Here is an 18,148-nt window from a genome sequence, read left to right on the forward strand (position 1 = left end):
ATTTGTTGAGTTATTTGAAGAAACTTGATAAGCGATGGCAACACTATTTCATTTTCCGCCTAGGAATTAGAATAGATTTTAATTTGGCGACACGCCCTAGCCGTCACATCATTCCGCGGCGGACTTTCAGCTTTCCAAGCAAGTGTTCGCCTACCGCCTATCGCTATGGTTATATTTGCACACTTAGTATACCATAGACAACATGGAAATAGAATAAACTATCAACCAATGCTAGCAGACACCCATTTTAGAAACACCCTGTTGTTTACCCGGCTCACATTATAATTTAGCAAATAGATTTTGCTTGTCAAACAACTTTGTTTACATTATGGCCGAACAACGAACGCTTATTATTGATAATGGTATATGTATATATCCAATATATAAATAAGTAAATTGTTTACAAATATTTTTTCAGGCTCATACAAATGCCGAGTCGGTTATTCCGATTCTGATGGACCGCTGTTTGAATTCCGTAACTTGATTGCAAAGCCGCGCAAGGATAAAAAATGTCCCACAATACCAGAGAATGCTTTTCAAATTGGCGATGAAATAGATGTGGATGCTATGCGTCTCTTATTAAAGACACAGTTCGAAAGAAATGTTGTCACCCATCCGGTATATCAAGAAAATATATTTGACTATATATTGGGAAGATTAACTCCGGATGGCAATTGGCAACCGCAACCCATACTTATAACTGAAGCTTTGGCAATTCCCAATTATTGCAGACAAAGTAAGTAGAAGCAGATGTATGATTCCTAAGTATACAATGCTATATTTTACAGATATGAATGAACTTCTCTTTGAATGTTATGGTGTACCGTCTGTATGTTATGGCATTGATTCTGTCTTAAGTTGGCAACATAATCGCCAAACTAATGAAGATAATAGCCTAATAATAAATTTTGGCTATCATACTACTCATGTTGTTCCCATATTAAATGGTCATCTAAAACATGACAAAGCTCGGCGATTAAATTTGGGTGGTTTTCAGATGGTCTCTTACTTGTATCGTTTATTACAAATGAAATACCCTGCTCATTTAAATGCCATTTCGTGGACCCGTATGGAGGATATATTTCACAATCATAGTTTTGTGGCATTAGATTACTTAGAAGAGTTAAGAAAATGGGATAACTTGGATTATTACAATGCTAACGTCAAGAAAATTCAATTACCATATACGGCTCCGGCAGCGCCAAATCCCATGGCTGCTGAAGAAAAATTGAAGAAACGCAAGGAAATGGCAAGGCGTTTGGTGGAAGCTAATCAAAAGAGGCTAAGAGAGAAGAAGGGTGAAGAGGTAAGTGCAAATGTTTATTTTACATCTGGAGTCTTATTTACAGCGTGTTCTAAGTTAGGAGCAGATACTCCCGTAGCACAACCTCCTACCACATCTAGCCGTAATTCGAAATATAAACCTCCCGCTGATGTCCCACTGGAAACGTGGCTTCATGATATTAAGAAGAAGCATACAGATATAATGGAAAAGAAATCGAATCGTATCAAAAGAAGACAGGAAATGGTAAAACGTCATACATTGGCTTCACAGGAGCGTATGCGAATAATTTCCCTCTTAGCATCACATGAGAAGGGATCAGATGAATTTGGAAGAGATGATAAGGATTGGGATGTTTATAAAAAGATAAGTCATGAAAATGAGAGCGATAGCGATGCTGAAAATGAGAAATTAATGGAATATGAGGGTATAATGAAATACCACCAAGCTTCCATGGAAAAGGATCCAGAGTCGATTGAAAACACGGCTGAGTTATATCAGGTATGCAATTATTTCTATTAAAATATAACAATACATCTAAGACCGCTCAACATTTTGCATAAAGTTTAAACTAAAATCCCTCCTTAAATTTACGAATACTTGTGCCCAAAATATCATTCTCATTGTACGCAATGTGTAAGGGAGGTATTAGAGCGGTAGCCACCATCCTATTTTCGGCATTCAAAAAATTAAAGGTAGCACAAGCCTGCAATAAAAAATGTACGATTATCTCCCACCAGGAATTTATATGCGCTACTGGCCTCACCTGTTCTGTTCTTAAAACTTCAACATTAATTTTATATTTTCTCATAAAACTAAGAATTTCCTTTGAGATATTTGGTGAAGGGGTTTGATCTCCTATTCCTAAAATTAACACATCCAATTTGGGTTCTAGAGCTGTGAACAGCGACAAACTTTCTTCGTTTATATCCTCTACTGAATTCACATTCCATGAGAGTAGCGACCTAAAAACAAATTCCAGAAATGATGTGTGTGGATCAAAATTTGTGTGATTTCGTACCTGGGAAAAACAGCTACGGGCCCAATAACAACCATATCATTGTTCATTCGAAATCCAAATTGACTGTATCCGGTAATCATTATGCCTAATTCTTGTTGCGTATTGAATATATCGATTTTTGTCTTGCCATCGTAGTCATAAGCTTTGCTACTTAATCTAACCGAGGTTTGGCTTAAATTCCTTCTAATTATGCTACTTGCAATAACGAAAGCAGGTCTTATTCCGTTTATATTCATTATTATTCACAATACCTTTAGCCAGTGGTATATGTAATCAGAAGTATGCACATTTTGGAATGACATTTTGTATAACAGGGTAGCACATTGCTTATATTTTGCCAACAAAAATGAACACAATTAAGCGGTATGTCCCACTAACAAAACATTTAATGGGAAATAAATCGCATGCCCATTACAGGGTGATTCATAATCAGTTTAATACATTGTTTTAGAGAAATTGTATTTTGTTTATAGGTGGGTATTAAGTTCGAGTTTAAGGTGGGTACTAAAGGGTGATTCTTTTGAGGTTAGGATTTTCATGCATTAGTATTTGACAGATCACGTGGGATTTCAGACATGGTGTCAAAGAGAAAGATGCTCAGTATGCTTTGACATTTCATCATGAATAGACTTACTAACGAGCAACGCTTGCAAATCATTGAATTTTATTACCAAAATCAGTGTTCGGTTCGAAATGTGTTTCGCGCTTTACGTCCGATTTATGGTCTACATAATCGACCAAGTGAGCAAACAATTAATGCGATTGTGACCAAGTTTCGCACTCAGTTTACTTTATTGGACATTAAACCAACCACACGAATGCGTACACTGCGTACAGAAGAGAATATTGCGATTTTACGCAAAGATCTTGGTGTAAAACCGTATAAAATACAGCTCGTGCAAGAACTGAAGCCGAACGATCTGCCACAACGTCGAATTTTCAGTGAATGGGCCCTAGAAAAGTTGGCAGAAAATCCGCTTTTTTATCGACAAATTTTGTTCAGCGATGAGGCTCATTTCTGGTTGAATGGCTACGTAAATAAGCAAAATTGCCGCATTTGGAGTGAAGAGCAACCAGAAGCCGTTCAAGAACTGCCCATGCATCCCGAAAAATGCACTGTTTGGTGTGGTTTGTACGCTGGTGGAATCATTGGACCGTATTTTTTCAAAGATGCTGTTGGACGCAACGTTACGGTGAATGGCGATCGCTATCGTTCGATGCTAACAAACTTTTTGTTGCCAAAAATGGAAGAACTGAACTTGGTTGACATGTGGTTTAAACAAGATGGCGCTACATGCCACACAGCTCGCGATTCTATGGCCATTTTGAGGGAAAACTTCGGAGAACAATTCATCTCAAGAAATGGACCGGTAAGTTGGCCACCAAGATCATGCGATTTGACGCCTTTAGACTATTTTTTGTGGGGCTACGTCAAGTCTAAAGTCTACAGAAATAAGCCAGCAACTATTCCAGCTTTGGAAGACAACATTTCCGAAGAAATTCGGGCTATTCCGGCCGAAATGCTCGAAAAAGTTGCCCAAAATTGGACTTTCCGAATGGACCACCTAAGACGCAGCCGCGGTCAACATTTAAATGAAATTATCTTCAAAAAGTAAATGTCATGGACCAATCTAACGTTTCAAATAAAGAACCGATGAGATTTTGCAAATTTTATGCGTTTTTTTTTTAAAAAAGTTATCAAGCTCTTAACAAATCACCCTTTATGTTCGGGTTTCGAGTTGAAAACCACTTTATTTTCGCGATTATTTTTCCTTATATAATCAAAATTATAAATGAAAATAAACATATTCCTGTAAAGTCTCGCCGAAATCTTTAGGAAAAAGAAACTGCGCGTCAAGTGAGTTAATTTTTCTGATTCATATTGAACTGTTTTAATAAAGTAACCGCGAAAATTTCAACGCGAAAACAGAACATAGTACCTACCTTTAGCCGCTAAAATCGTAATTTGTTCACTAATGTGAAAACTAAATCAGTAAAAAAAGGCTTAAAATCATATATATTTGTTGCAGATTTAATTATAAAAGCAAAATTTCACAAAGTTTGTATTCCATAAAATGGATTATTAAAGAAAAGTTATCGTGAAAAAATTACGATTTTAGCGGCTAAACTCAAACTTAATACCCACCTTATAGAAGCCCCGTATAAGTTTTCGTTTTCAATGGTTCTTTTTTGCCATATGTTTCGTATTGGAGCAAATAGAAGATGAAGTTATCGATACCTAAAAAATTTCGCTAGCAAAAGTAGCTGTGCGTTGCATATCGCTAGCAAAAGTAGCTAGAGGTGCATATCGGAATTATATCTACACTGAAAGTTAGTTAAGGTTATGTCCGGTTTATACTTAGAGAGAAAATATCGTTTACTTTCCAATAGGGGGTTTTGCCATGGGTTTCTTATTGGAACAAATAAATATAAAATGTCGATAACATCATCTTGAAAATTTCGGTAGCAATAAGAGCTGTACATTTCCGATGGGTACTAGGTATTCATCAAAATGGTATGTAAGAGTTACGTCAGTATTGAAAGTTAGTTAAGGTTGAGCCCGTTATACCCTATAGTGAAAATATTGTTTACATAGCAATAATGCAGTTCTGCCAAATTTTCAACTTTTCTCAAACTAAAGCCGGTATGCTCCTCTAGTGGAAATTTCGTTTGTGTACCAATAACACAGTTTTACAATGTGTTTCTATGGTAGCAAAATGTAAACAATCGATAATAACGCCTCACGGAATATTCATTGCAAGTATGTAGGAATGCATTTAGTATGGATAGAGGAAATTTCCCCTAGAAGTGCATATCGGCCATAAGGAATGACAACGAAATGTATACTGATCATATATGCAGTATAGAGCAATATATATTCCTGTTGCCTGTCAATACATACAATACATTTTGCCATACATTTCTTCCGGGAGCAAAATGTAAACAATCGATAACAAAGCCTAACGAAATTTTCTGTAGCAATGCATTTCTATGGGTAGCGAAAATTTCCGCTAGAGGTGCATACCGGCCTTAACCCTCTGTAGCTGACGTCGTAGTCTGACATACACCGCAAAATATCTATTCCTAATATTATTAATAAATATCAATTCCAAATATTCCCAAAGGTGAGTATTAAGTTCGAGTTTAGCCGCTAAAATCGCATTTTTTCACGATTACTTTTCTTAATTAATGCACTTTAAGGAATACAAACTTTGTGAAAATTTACTTTGGGCTATTCCCCATCAAGTTATAATGAAATCTGTAACAAATATGTGTAATTTTATGCCTTTTTTACTGATTTAGTTTAGTGAAAAAATGACGATTTTAGCAGCTAAACTCGAACTTAATACCCACCTTTAAGTACGAAGCTTCGATCTCTCCGCTCTCAGTAACTTTTCTCTTTATGCTCGCCCATCTTTCAGTGTCAAAAGATCGGTTGTTGCTTTTTATGGAAAATATGGCCAAAAACTTTTTGATCAGAAATGTTTACGTAAGATATCAGTTATGAATTGAGGTCTGCTGAACCCCAAGTCAGTTATTTTGTTAAAATTAGACCACCTCAGCTAAAATAAAACTGGAACTGGAATAAAAAAAAAATATTGTTGGTTTTTAAATTTTGTTTTCAAAACCAAGAATTGCAAACTCACTTTTTTCTAGTTTATGCAGTTTTCTATGCATCAAGTTATCCACTATTTTAATTAAAATTTATTCTTTGAGCTTTCAAATAAAATGTTTTTATTTCTACCACATTCTTCTCTAACATAGCTTCACGTTGGAATTGAATCAATAAGAGCCCCGGAACTGTTATTCCAACCAAGTATGATTGGAATGAGCGAGACGGGTCTTTCGGAACTTTTGAAATTTGTGTTCGATACATTCGATTCAAATGATCAACAATGTTTGGCTAGCAATATTTTTATAACCGGTGGCTGTTCACGATTGCCAGGTAATTTATTAAAATGTTATTTGTTTCATTTATGCTAAACATTTATTATAAATAGGACTCAAGGATCGTTTGCTTAAAGAATTGCAAGAAATGCGTCCATTTCAGTCAACGTTTTCAGTACGTACAAGCAATAATGCTACCCTTGATGCTTGGTGGGGAGGGAAAGATTTGGTAAATTCCCCTCATATAACATCTTGCATAACAACTAAAGAGGATTACATGGAAAAAGGAACAGAATATTTCAAGGATTATCCTACTAGCAATAAATATTTGTCCACACCAAAAAGTATATTGAATACATAAGTTAAATAATTTTGCATTCCTAAGTTGAATTTTTGCATTAAGTTAGGTACTAAGTTCGAGTTTAGTCACTAAAATCAAAAATAAATAAATTGGAGGGCGATGATCCAATGTGACATTAAAAAAGCTTCCTTTTGGTAAAACGAATTATCAAAGAAAAGTAATCGTGAAAAAAGTCCTATTTTTCCGGTTAGGACATACATCGATTGCATTGAATCATCATGAACATAAAGATTATCACCCCAGCTTCTGCAACCGGCTACAACAACAACAAAATACCAACTAAACTTATAGAACTTTTACCCTTAAAAAGGGTGGTAACACGATGGACCTAGCGATATGACCTATGACCAATTCTAAATTTGAATCATTCGTAGAAATTTAAATACAATAGAATAGTTTCGAACTATTTTATTATTTTATAATGTTACGTGGAAAATCATATAATTCAGATGTAAGATATATTTATAAAACACATTTCTAGTGATCCATAGTTGCAACCTGTACTTGTGGATCAGGTATGGAGCGAGGTTTGTCTTCGTCGCTTCCTGTCGATGGCGATTCATCGTCCGAATGGGATTGGACAACAGCTGTGCCGATTTCTTTAGCCATAGCCAAATAGCGAAGAGTTTCAGCATCATCCAGAATTTTAAATGGTTGATTCCTTCCCACAATTGCTACAGTTATATTAAGTAGAGAATTTTTATCATCTTTGCCAACTTCATCATTGGGCAGAGTTCCACGAATAGCCTGTATGCCGTGACAAATAAGTTCATCTTTAGAGCACTCTGCAAAAGTGTTAATGTGACGCTCTAGATATGTACGTGCACTTTGAGACCTGGAACCAATCGACATGGCTTTACAATTGTAAAAATTTGCCGAAGGAACCACTTGATAGATGTGGGGTCCCATATCATCGTATCCAGCTACCAATAACCCAACGCCATAGGGTCGCCGATCATATCGTTGAGTAGTAGATTGCATTTTATTTCCCAAAAATGAAATTAATCTTGAAACGGGATAAGTTGTATCGTAGGAATATTTATAATTCAGACATTCTGTGCGCAAGAGACGACTCAAAACGCGAGCATCCGCAGTGATACCAGAAATTGATATACCCAAATGATCGTCAATTGGAATTATTTTCCTTTGAGATGAAGAGAGTTCTGATGCCGCACGACTTAGGGCCACTAGAACAGCATAATTTTTATTTTTTAATCCAACAGTGGCTGAACCAAGTTTAACTGCTTCCATGGCATATTCCACCTGATGTAAACGTCCTTGTGGACTCCATACGGTGACATCACTATCGTACTGATTCCGGAACATAACTGGGAATTTAATTCAATATCCAGGAATTAATAAATAAAAGAAACTTTTTAGCAAGCGGCACAATTCGCAAAAATGATACAGCACAGTTTATACCGTGACACAGCAATAGTTGAGTTGGTATACAAATGGAATGGGAAGAACAGGGTGATGCAAAGTACTGCAAAATTTAAACAATACACTATGGAAATTTTCATACGGAGATACGTGTCCCTGCTACTCCATCAACTAATGCGATTGCCCCTCAATGAGAAAACACTACAATAATGGGTTGTTAGACAAATAAAAATACCAAATAGATCTCTTTTACTTTTGAATTTTCCCCCAACCTTTTCTTAAGCAACTTTTTAATTGGTGTTAATTGGGAATCGATAGTTTTTGATAATTATCTTACATTTTACTGTAAGGCGGTTGTATACTTCAAAACCCCATAAAATTGTGCAAGAGAGAGATCAAATCTTACATTTGAGAAATAGAGAAATTGCAAGTTTTTGCTGGAGATTTTTTGTAAAAATTTGCAAGAATAAGGTGTGTACTATGTTCGGTTTTCGAGTTGAAAATCAACTTATTTTCGCGATTACTTTTCCTGAAATAATCAAAATTATAAATGAAAACAACCCCATTCCAATAATGTATTGCCGAAATTTATAGGTACATGAAAGCACGATCAATTGGGTTAATTTATCTGCTTTATATTGAACTGTTTTAATACTGTTTAATACTGTTTTAATGTAGTAAAAAATATATATGCTTATTGCAAGTTTCTCATTCCCCGATCAATACGGAGGATAGACCACCCGTCAGTAATATTAGGGCTGTTTTCTTTTTGCACTGGATGCAACATTTGTATGGGCTATCCAGAACATCGTTGCACTGGTGTTCTATCCAGAACATCTCATCAGTGCAAGTAGCGCCGATGTTGCCAGATTGTATTTGGATAAAGTGACGCTTCTTCGATTCACAATAGCAATTTATTGTGACTATTTTATCGAAAAATATGAAATTCAAAGTGATACAGTGTCAGAAATAATCGCAGCAGTAAATATTTATTACTAATTGAAGCATTTCATACATTAAAAATGCAAGATTTCACTTCTTTTCTGTGATTGTTTTTAAACAACTGATGACAGTGTTGCATATTTTTAGAGATGTCCTGGATAAACGAGTACTCTGTTTTCTTTTAGTCCTTCACGGCTTAGGGTATCCAGTGCTAAAAGAAAACAGCCCTATTGTTAATAATTATTACTGGAAAAGAGCGAATTTCTAATAATGGAAGACATCTGGTTTTGAAAATTAACGCCGTCAAAAATTTTTTAAGTTTTGAAGTCGTTAATTTTAAAACTTGCAATTGTATGCAATTAATGCTTTAAAACATTTCCATCCATGTTTTCACAAAATTTGATAACAAATATAAGCGTCATCACGTTTTCCTCCATGGAAAGTCGAAATTCCCATTTACTCTAAATGCAAATATACGCCCGTTTGTTCAAATAAATTACGCGATCGCAAAGGGAAAACTTTGTTTAGTTATTTGCACGTCCCTATTCTTCAAAGCCTTTGTTTATTCGTTTTTTCTACGAAAATTATTTTAACAATTTGACATTAAGCCTAGTGCTAGCATATTCCTGATAAGGGGCGTTTACAATATAAAATTGACGTGTTTTGGAGGAAAACTTGCGTTTGGTGAGAACGCCGTATTAGAGTTTTTGTGAAAACCCGAATATCTCACATATGTTTAATTCGATCTTTATATTGGCTTATATGATTGAAAAATAGGAAGGAAACAAGCTACTATATATTGATTTTACTGCAAACAATTCTTTTTTATAAAAGAAACACCCTGTAGTCAACGTCAAATTGTTTTTTCTATTCTTCACACATGATTATGTCAGAGTAGTTGGTGGTAATTTGACAGTGCATAGAAGATTGTATAGTTATTTTCGAAAGGATGTTTGTTAGCAGGAAATTGCAGTATTGTCCTTTGTACAATGCGAAACGATTCCTCTCTAATGAAATCAAAGAAGTGCTTAGTACACGCCTGGCTCCTCCAGCCGGTTTTAATGGAAATCAACAACTGTCGGCAATATCCAAAAACATCAATGCTCTTAACCTAGATTTGTTCGTCAACAATCTAAACCCACAAGAGGATAGAAGTTCTAGCATTTTAGATTTATTGACACATATACGATCTAGCCGTTTGGCAAATACCTGTTTAGAGTCAACCCACTTTGGTGTAGTACAACATTTGTTAGATAACACTAGTTTGCAAGAATTAGTACAGATCCTGCTCGATCGTCCAAAGTATGGTGTATTTCTGGACAACTTCACTGGCTTTGTTGTGACTGCAAATTTACATAACGATAAAGAATATGCCTTGGCATTGCCATTAGTTTTAAAACTGGTACTACTAGATGAATTGGATAGCGCATTTATTCAAGCTTTTTGTGTAAAATCCTCGTTGGTGGAATTGAAGAAGTTATTGACACAGGAAACGGAAAAGGTCGAGGAAGTTCAAGCAACCGGGGGCAAAAAACAAGAAGTAAGTTTTCTTAATTGCAGCATAAATTTAATTATTTAAAGAGATTCCTTTTTTAGCAAAAAGTTCGTGTTCATTTTTTGCGTAACCCATTAGAATATGATATAAAAGATGATATTGGCAAATCACTTTTGAAAATAGCCCCTAAAAATCTAACTGGAGAAACAAAGGATAATGCCCAATTATTGGGCTACGTTCTTACCAAGCGTTTTGATGATCTTGAGAAATACCTGTCATCCTATCCATCACACATTAGTACAGATGTATTGGAGATTTGTAAACAATTTCTCACAAATTGCAATCAAAGCGAAATAAGCCAAAAAGTAGAAAGAATTGGGATGGAGAAAAAATCCAGTAAGTCTTTAGAAGAGCAAATTGATGCCATGCTTAACCAAAAATTACCAGAAGAATCAAAACTGTTGGCAGAAAAGCAAAAACAGATATTCCCTACTTGGCAAAAGTTGCGTGAGGAAAAAAAGAAACAAATTGAGAAGGAAATTTCCGAATTGGAGCGAAAGGAAAATGTTGAAAAAATTACAAAAGAAATTGAAAGCAAGCAGCAATTATTATGGTTCTTCGAGGAAGAAGATAAATTGGATTTAGACATATATAAGAAACGTGTCTATTATCCCAAGCGTTGGTTCGGTAAAAAGAAGAAGCCACGTGTATTGGATGAGCATTATGTGCCACCACAGATTAGAAAAATCAATTGAATTGAAAAAAATATGGTATCAAACCATGTATTTAAATCGTTAAGTTTTCAAATAAAAAATCTATGAAATGAACATGTTCTTGGTTTTCAATGATATTGCAATGACAAGGCGATTTTTGATCAATGATTAGAATTAAAAATACAATGTACTCGATTGAAATTAACTATTGACTTAATATTAAATAAAAATACATCTAAAACTTAGTTTGGAGTAGCTCCAGGATATCTTTCGATGAGCATGGCGACTCCTTGACCGCCAGCGGCACATGCAGCAACGACTCCCAATTTACCATCTTCTCGTACCAAACGATTGGCTGTGTGCATGCATAGTCGTACACCTGTAGCGGCGAATGGATGGCCAATGGACAAAGAACCACCCCAGTTATTGAATTTACTCATATCGGGAGCACCATATTTCTCGCTTAAACCTAAATAGGTCTTGCACCACCAGTCTGAATCTAGAGCTTTAAGATTTGCAATAATTTGACCGGCAAAGGCCTCATGCACTTCCCAAGCATCAATGTCCTTGAGGGTAAGACCGGCTCTCTTTAACAATTTTGGAATACCATAGGCAGGGCCCAAAAGAAGTTGGTCCACGGGATCTTGGGATACGTATGTGAATTCGCGTAAATATGCTTTGGGTTTAAGGCCCAATTGTTTAGCTTTTTCTTCGGTCATGACGAGGCAAGCGGAGGCACCGTCGGTCTAAAATTAATACAATGGGCATTTTATACTACTACACATGATCATGCAAAGGAGTTTACTATCTTACAAGAAAAGAGGCGTTAGCGGCTGTTATGGAACCATGGGGTTTGACAAATGCGGGTTTCAGTTTAGCAAGTTGTTCCTTAGATGATACACGAATTCCATTATCCTTAGAGATTAAGCCATCGACTCCAGATACTGCAAAACACCAAAAATTATTTCAATAAATATTTTCCTTTTTAGCAAAAAATCTAACTCACCTTTGAAAGGAACTAAATCGGTAAAGTACCCCTTTTCTTCGGCTTCCTTAGCCAATGTATGTGATCTAAGGGCATAGTCATCCTGTTCTTGACGGGAAACATTAAATGCGGCAGCTAAACGATCAGCTGAATGACCCATAGTCTCACCAGATGAGAATTCTGCAACAGCTGGTAATTCGGGGGCCAAAAAATTTGGTCTAAAAGTGGACAAAATTGAAAGCTGTTGACCTAAAGATTTGGCTTTGCTGGCCTTCATCATAAGTGAACGCATTTTACGCGAGAAGCGAATGGGAACGTCTGACATGAATTCTACACCACCGGCAACAATGGTGTCGTAGGTTCCTGTGGCTATGTAACCCATGCCTGTAGTAATTGCCTGTACAAGAAAACAAGATAAAATCGTTTTATATATGCAGTGATAACTCTATCTCCATCTATCTATCTAAGTATATACTATGAAGGTGTAAAACTTACGACGTTTGAACTGATGCAAGCCATTGTAACTGTGTGAGCTGGTGTCTTATCACTAAATCCAGCTGCCAAAGCAGCTTCACGAGCAATATTGGATGTCTTTACTTCTTGAATAACGGAACCGTAAGTAATGTAGTCGACAAGTTCTTTTTCTAGTTTCGTCTTGCGTAAGAGGCTCCTAAAATGGTATTTGCATTTAGACCCATTTTTGTTTTTGCTTACAACTTACAAAAGTGCATGGCGAGCCAGTTCATGTGGCATCAATTTGTTGTAGCTAGTTCCAGATAACAGGAAAGGGCTGCGAACGCCATCGACAAGCACAATATTCTTACGGGAGCCAGTTGACGATGGTGTGGACATTGTGCGTAAAGCTCCTAAAAAAGCATTCACATTTAATAAACACTCTAAATACCGGTATACCATATAAGTACACATACAAAAAATTCCATCGTAATTTTCAAGTTACAAAACAGTCCAAAGGCGTTTCTTTTAATCACGATTAAAATCGTTGTTATTTTTAGTAAATTGATTAGTATTTTTAAAAAAATACAACAACAATTATATGACATGCATTATTATCAATACCATTTAGGCCCTTGCTACTTTGACTAGACAGATATTGGACTTTGGACCATCGCTAAGCGAGTTATCAAACATTTTTACAGTTAGGTGTGTGAGTGAGGCTATGCAAAGATTTTTGTCAAATATTTTATGGATATTATTTATGTCCATATTTATCCACAACTTATTCAGGACTTTGTTTATTGAGTTAAAGATGGAAATATTACAAATCTTTACTTTTTTCCTTACCAATTGCCCACAATTTCTTCGCTGTATTTTGAGCAGCAACGGATTTTAAGTTAGCCAACATGTTTACGCAGAGATAGATTTAAAACTTATGAATAACAACAAACGTAACAGACTATGAAAACCCGAAAGAAATAATATATTACAACAAATTAAAAAATATATGTATATTCGTAGAGGTGTACAAAGATCACCAGTAATTCTTTCGGCTTGAAATAAATGAATATGAGATGCAAGTAAGATGCAAGTTAGTGCAACGTATTTCAGACAGCTGTTATATGAAGCAACAGTTTGTCATTGGTAGCAATGTACGTTACGTGTTTAACGTAAAAACATGATACAGAACTACATTCGTAACGCACAATAAAATATTATTTTTAACGGCTGGGACCCCTGCCAATATTTTTTGAATTTAACGGCGCTTCTGAGAATACCCACCAAGTCGAAAGCAATCGTATACGACATCCAAAACTCGTCAGAAAAGCGCCGTTACTATTGAGAAGTTGTACCACGCCAAGTTACTACAAAAAAGTATCGCTTGAGTGCAATTATTAGGTGTCTTTTTTAATAAATTTAGAACGACGCCAATAAGAGCCACTTCAAATAATGAATCATTGTGGTAAAAAGTAAAACACGATTGTTTAGATGTTTATTAATGTGATTTAACAGTTATAAATTCTTATAAATATAACTATTATACCACTATCACAACACATTTAACATAATTTTTTTTCATTAATAATATAATGATTTTGTTTACAAGTGGCAAGTAACATGTTGCAGCGTCTATCAACCAGTATTTTCATTCTCGATAGAGGCAGCGTGTCTGTAAAATATCTGTAAAACAATCACTTTATTCCATTTGGAAAGTTAAAATTCTTCACCAATATACCTTTTACAATTTTAAGCGAAATAACTATGTTTTCAGCACTTTATTATCGATTTTATTTAAATAAATTATAAGAAGCAATGGCAAAATACTTTCATGTACATTACATACTTTTTCATGCGCTTCCCCATCACAGTTGGCGATTGTTGCCGTGTCACTTACGAGTCTGTGGTATCGATGAGGATGAAATGGAACTTTGAAATGCTAGCAAGGGGACTGTTCTAAACTTCCATGCCAAAAATCTGTGATTTCTTGAAATCTTAACCCTGTGGAAAACAGTCGTATACGATATCTAAAGGTTAAATTACACACCATGCGTCAATTCGTGCGTTGATGGAAGGGTTGATTTTTTTCTGTTTGCGACAGACTATTCGAGCTTTTGATTTCAAAGAGAAATTTCAACACTTCAATCATCGGACGCATTGTACGTATTGAACGCATGGTATGTAATTCTACCTTAAGTCTTATCGGAAAAGCTCCGTTGCTATTGTGTAATTTTAAATTGATATCGTACATGGCAATACTTAGTCCAATTCAACTTTATGAAGAAAAGAAAAATTATTTTTATATTGCTATCGTACTCCACAAAAGACTTTAAGGATTTTCTTTATACTATTTCTATTTTCGTACTCTTTCGTCAATTCTATAATGAAGATCATCCAAAGTTTCATCAGATAAACACGATCTTATCTTATTACCGAAATACCGTCCCGAAAATCCAGAGATTCAAATTAAAAAATCCCGAATGACATCCATAGTTGCATATGAAAAACGCTTAGTGTGCAAATATAACCATAGCGATAGGCGGCAGGCGAACACTAGTTTACGTGACGGCTAGCGGCGTGTAGCCATCGTTAATCAAGTTTTTGAACTCACCACTAGAAATTGTTGTTCCCTGGACACGTGGAGACTACAAATAACAAGCTATTGCATGTTTTTATTCAATTATTTGTTTGTTTGTTTATTCATTCAATATAATACAAAGGCCTAGTGGCCCATATAGTGTATTACACAGTAATAGATAATAACCATAGGCTACAGAAAAAAAACTTTAAAACTAAAATCCTTACAACTAAATAAATACACATCACAACCAGTTTCCAAATCTAATACACTGAAATAATAATTCAAGTAGTACAAAAAAAATTACAAATAACTAGTAAATATCCCCGTGTTAGCAACAAAAACTAAAGAACAGCGATGAAATAGTCAGTCAAGCGAAAAAAGAAAGATTTTTAGACATCAGGCATTAAAATACTCATAAAGTTTCAGTCGAAAGACATTATTACATTGAGAGAAAATACGTAAAGAATAGGGCAACACATTCCAGCACCTAGCAATCCTGACAACAAAAGACCTCATGTAAACAGAATTCCTCACAAGAGGAATAAGTAATTGAGGATTTCTCGTAGATCTACTGAATGAAAAGCACTCATACAATGCTAAAGGTTGACCACTTTTAATAATCTTATGAAACATGTGAAGTAGACGAATGTTCAGAAAATTCTCAAAAGAGCAACCCAAAAATTCCTTCACATAATCAGAAATATGATCGCGTCGATTAACGTTAAAGACAAAACGAGCAATAGTATTAACTATTCTATTCAAAACCAACAAATTGCCATGGCAAGTGCCAGAATAAACTTCTAAACAGTATATAACTTGAGATAATAAAAGGCTGTGAGCTAGACATTTCCTGACAAATAAAGGTAGAATCACTCTTGATGAGTAAATCCTACGCAAGGCACTCCAAACTCTACAACATACCAAATCAATATGCGGTCTAAAGGTAAGTCTACAATCAAGAATCAAACCCAAACATCTCAACCGTTCAACCAACTCAATACGATAATTGCCAAGAAATACATTCAAATTATAGTCATCGTGATTAGATGATCCAAACGAAATAACCTTCGACTTCGATGGGTTAACGGAAAGGCCGTTACTAACAGTCCAACCGCTAAACCCCGAGAGACACCCATTGATTTCCCGCTCCAAAATTCCAATTTCACCGCGATTGCCACTAAAAAGGAAAAAGACATCATCAGCATAACAAAAAGATTTGCACCTATCCAAGAAAACGCATTGATGTAAGTCGTTAATATATAGGATAAATAAAAGTGGCCCAAGCACGGATCCCTGTGGAACTCCGGAGTTTAAACCAAGCACAGAAGACTCATGACCCCTAAATGCAACGTATTGGAAGCGATCATACAAATAAGAAAAAATAAGTCTGCATGCAGATTTAGAAAAGTTAAATTGCGCATGAAGCTTAGAAACCATTGTGACAAAGTCTATAGAATTAAAGGCTTTAGAAAGGTCTATAGATACAAGAGAGCATAGCCTATTTTCATTTAATTCCTCTCTGATCGCATCAGTCAATCTAATAAGAAGCATAGACGTGCTAAAACCCTTACGGAAGGCATACTGATCCCGACAAATCTGCACTGAACCACATTCCAATATCTGTGACTTAAGAATGTGCTCCATTACTTTAGAAAGTGCTGGTAAAATAGATATTGGTCGATAATCCTCTGGCCCACGAACCACACGCACTTTAGGAATCGGGACAACGCGAGCCAACTTCCATGGTGAAGGAAAGGTTGAAGTTGTCAAAATCGTATTAAAAAGGTGCAAAATTATACCAGAAATATAAGGAAAAATAAGATTAATGAAGCGAATTGAAATATTATCTACACCTGTAGATTTAGATTTAACCTTACACAAAGCCTCAAGAAGTTCAGATTCAGTGATGCAGCGAAATGAAAATTCATGATCGCGGTCAGCAAAGTCATCAATGACACTGCGATCATAATTCTCAACATCACTGCCCCCAACAAAAAACTGATTCAAGTCATCAACGTCAACCTCAAATTCACCATCGTCACCTGCAACACAACCACTGGCCTTCAGCAACTTCCACATTCCTGCTGTATCCAACCCCTTGAAGACCCTTTCGAAATGTCTCCTCTTTTGGCTACGTATGACGCCCTTAGCTCTATTTCGCAATCTTCGGTAAACCTCCCAATTCTGAGGGGTCCGACTGGCACAGAATGTAGAATATGCTAAGTCTCTAAGAGACCTAGCATAAACAACATCGTGTGAGTTCATCCACGAATCAGTATTATATACAACTCTCCTCCTAACCATAGGGACATATGTGAGTAAATCTCTAAACAATATAGACATTTCTTCACACATGGCATTAACGTCAGTTGTAACAAAAAAAATTGAAAATACATAGTTATCCAAATATGTAGCTAAGCTATCCATATCAACTCTATTAAAATCAGGAAATTCAAAAAACTCCACAACCCGATCAATGTTAAAATGAAAAGATAAAAATACCAGTGCATGGTCAGAAATTGAAGGATACTGAACTTGGTCGGAACAACCAACTGTCATGGATGAACTCACAAGATAGTAGTCAAGAAGAGATGTAGAATTTCTCCTAACATCAAAATGTGTAGGCCTACAATTATGTAGCACAGATAAACCACAACGTAAAGCAACTGACCTTAAATGTTCCGACTTAGAAATCTCAAATAAGTTGCAATTAAAATCCCCGCATACAATCACATTCGCATAATTCAAAAATATATCACGGTGGTTGCTCTCAAAAGCCTCCAAATTACCATAAGGTAAGTAAACAACTCCTACTAGACAACGTGTGTCATTAAAAAGAATTTCAATAAACAAGGTCTCACATGACGTAGCATCAGTATACCTGTAAACTACCTTAAAATTAATTTTCCTTGATATATAAATACATACCCCACCCCCCCTGGATCCACGGTCATTGCGAACAATCCTGTAACCTGGAATAGACACAGCATTGTCAGATATTGACTCGGATAACCATGATTCAGAGACTGCAAAAACATCAAAAA

The 18,148-nt window shown here is 35.7% G+C and overlaps 5 protein-coding genes across 5 annotated transcripts; 2 read left to right on the plus strand and 3 right to left on the minus strand.

The window, feature by feature from the left end:
- The first annotated feature begins 235 nt into the window (after positions 1–235).
- Positions 236–6,575, plus strand: Arp5 (Actin-related protein 5). The gene is made up of 6 exons (XM_075310527.1): positions 236–362; positions 419–736; positions 789–1,306; positions 1,361–1,783; positions 6,069–6,249; positions 6,305–6,575. The coding sequence occupies exons 1-6, from the start codon at positions 329–331 to the stop codon at positions 6,550–6,552; spliced, it is 1,722 nt and encodes a 573-aa protein (XP_075166642.1). The 5' UTR covers positions 236–328; the 3' UTR covers positions 6,553–6,575.
- Positions 1,775–2,607, minus strand: LOC142238807 (NADH dehydrogenase [ubiquinone] 1 alpha subcomplex assembly factor 3). Its single transcript, XM_075310528.1, has 3 exons — positions 2,304–2,607; positions 2,049–2,247; positions 1,775–1,988 (listed from the first exon to the last, which is right to left on the minus strand). Exons 1-3 carry the CDS (start codon positions 2,537–2,539, stop codon positions 1,854–1,856), a joined length of 570 nt encoding a protein of 189 aa, XP_075166643.1. The 5' UTR covers positions 2,540–2,607; the 3' UTR covers positions 1,775–1,853.
- A 370-nt stretch (positions 6,576–6,945) lies between the features above and the next one.
- On the minus strand, positions 6,946–8,007 carry LOC142237964 (proteasome subunit alpha type-1-like). The gene has a single exon (XM_075309442.1). The coding sequence runs from the start codon at positions 7,876–7,878 to the stop codon at positions 7,030–7,032; it is 849 nt and encodes a 282-aa protein (XP_075165557.1). The 5' UTR covers positions 7,879–8,007; the 3' UTR covers positions 6,946–7,029.
- Positions 8,008–9,749: 1,742 nt separating this feature from the next.
- On the plus strand, positions 9,750–11,199 carry LOC142237963 (uncharacterized). The gene is made up of 2 exons (XM_075309441.1): positions 9,750–10,417; positions 10,474–11,199. Exons 1-2 carry the CDS (start codon positions 9,827–9,829, stop codon positions 11,125–11,127), a joined length of 1,245 nt encoding a protein of 414 aa, XP_075165556.1. The 5' UTR covers positions 9,750–9,826; the 3' UTR covers positions 11,128–11,199.
- Mtpbeta (mitochondrial trifunctional protein beta subunit) lies at positions 11,129–13,580 on the minus strand. Its single transcript, XM_075309440.1, has 6 exons — positions 13,373–13,580; positions 12,792–12,936; positions 12,566–12,740; positions 12,092–12,467; positions 11,899–12,029; positions 11,129–11,831 (listed from the first exon to the last, which is right to left on the minus strand). The coding sequence occupies exons 1-6, from the start codon at positions 13,431–13,433 to the stop codon at positions 11,328–11,330; spliced, it is 1,392 nt and encodes a 463-aa protein (XP_075165555.1). The 5' UTR covers positions 13,434–13,580; the 3' UTR covers positions 11,129–11,327.
- Positions 13,581–18,148: the final 4,568 nt, after the last annotated feature.

This window comes from Haematobia irritans, chromosome 5 (assembly GCF_050003625.1).
Source record: "Haematobia irritans isolate KBUSLIRL chromosome 5, ASM5000362v1, whole genome shotgun sequence".
Classification (NCBI taxonomy): domain Eukaryota; kingdom Metazoa; phylum Arthropoda; class Insecta; order Diptera; family Muscidae; genus Haematobia; species Haematobia irritans.

What these genes read in the sequence shown, in the direction of transcription:
- LOC142237964 (XM_075309442.1), bottom strand. Translation starts at nt 7,878, where the DNA reads ATGTTCCGGAATCAGTACGATAGTGATGTCACCGTATGGAGTCCACAA.
- LOC142238807 (XM_075310528.1), bottom strand. Translation starts at nt 2,539, where the DNA reads ATGAATATAAACGGAATAAGACCTGCTTTCGTTATTGCAAGTAGCATA. An exon ending in CCCGTAGCTGTTTTTCCCAG is followed by an intron (nt 2,248 to 2,303) that starts GTACGAAATCAC and finishes ATTTGTTTTTAG; the next exon opens with GTCGCTACTCTCATGGAATG. An exon ending in AAGTTTTAAGAACAGAACAG is followed by an intron (nt 1,989 to 2,048) that starts GTGAGGCCAGTA and finishes TTTTTATTGCAG; the next exon opens with GCTTGTGCTACCTTTAATTT.
- Mtpbeta (XM_075309440.1), bottom strand. Translation starts at nt 13,433, where the DNA reads ATGTTGGCTAACTTAAAATCCGTTGCTGCTCAAAATACAGCGAAGAAA. An exon ending in CTGGCTCGCCATGCACTTTT is followed by an intron (nt 12,741 to 12,791) that starts GTAAGTTGTAAG and finishes ATACCATTTTAG; the next exon opens with GAGCCTCTTACGCAAGACGA. An exon ending in CTTGCATCAGTTCAAACGTC is followed by an intron (nt 12,468 to 12,565) that starts GTAAGTTTTACA and finishes TTTCTTGTACAG; the next exon opens with GCAATTACTACAGGCATGGG.
- Arp5 (XM_075310527.1), top strand. Translation starts at nt 329, where the DNA reads ATGGCCGAACAACGAACGCTTATTATTGATAATG. An exon ending in AACGCTTATTATTGATAATG is followed by an intron (nt 363 to 418) that starts GTATATGTATAT and finishes ATATTTTTTCAG; the next exon opens with GCTCATACAAATGCCGAGTC. An exon ending in TGGCTGTTCACGATTGCCAG is followed by an intron (nt 6,250 to 6,304) that starts GTAATTTATTAA and finishes TATTATAAATAG; the next exon opens with GACTCAAGGATCGTTTGCTT.
- LOC142237963 (XM_075309441.1), top strand. Translation starts at nt 9,827, where the DNA reads ATGTTTGTTAGCAGGAAATTGCAGTATTGTCCTTTGTACAATGCGAAA. An exon ending in CCGGGGGCAAAAAACAAGAA is followed by an intron (nt 10,418 to 10,473) that starts GTAAGTTTTCTT and finishes TTCCTTTTTTAG; the next exon opens with CAAAAAGTTCGTGTTCATTT.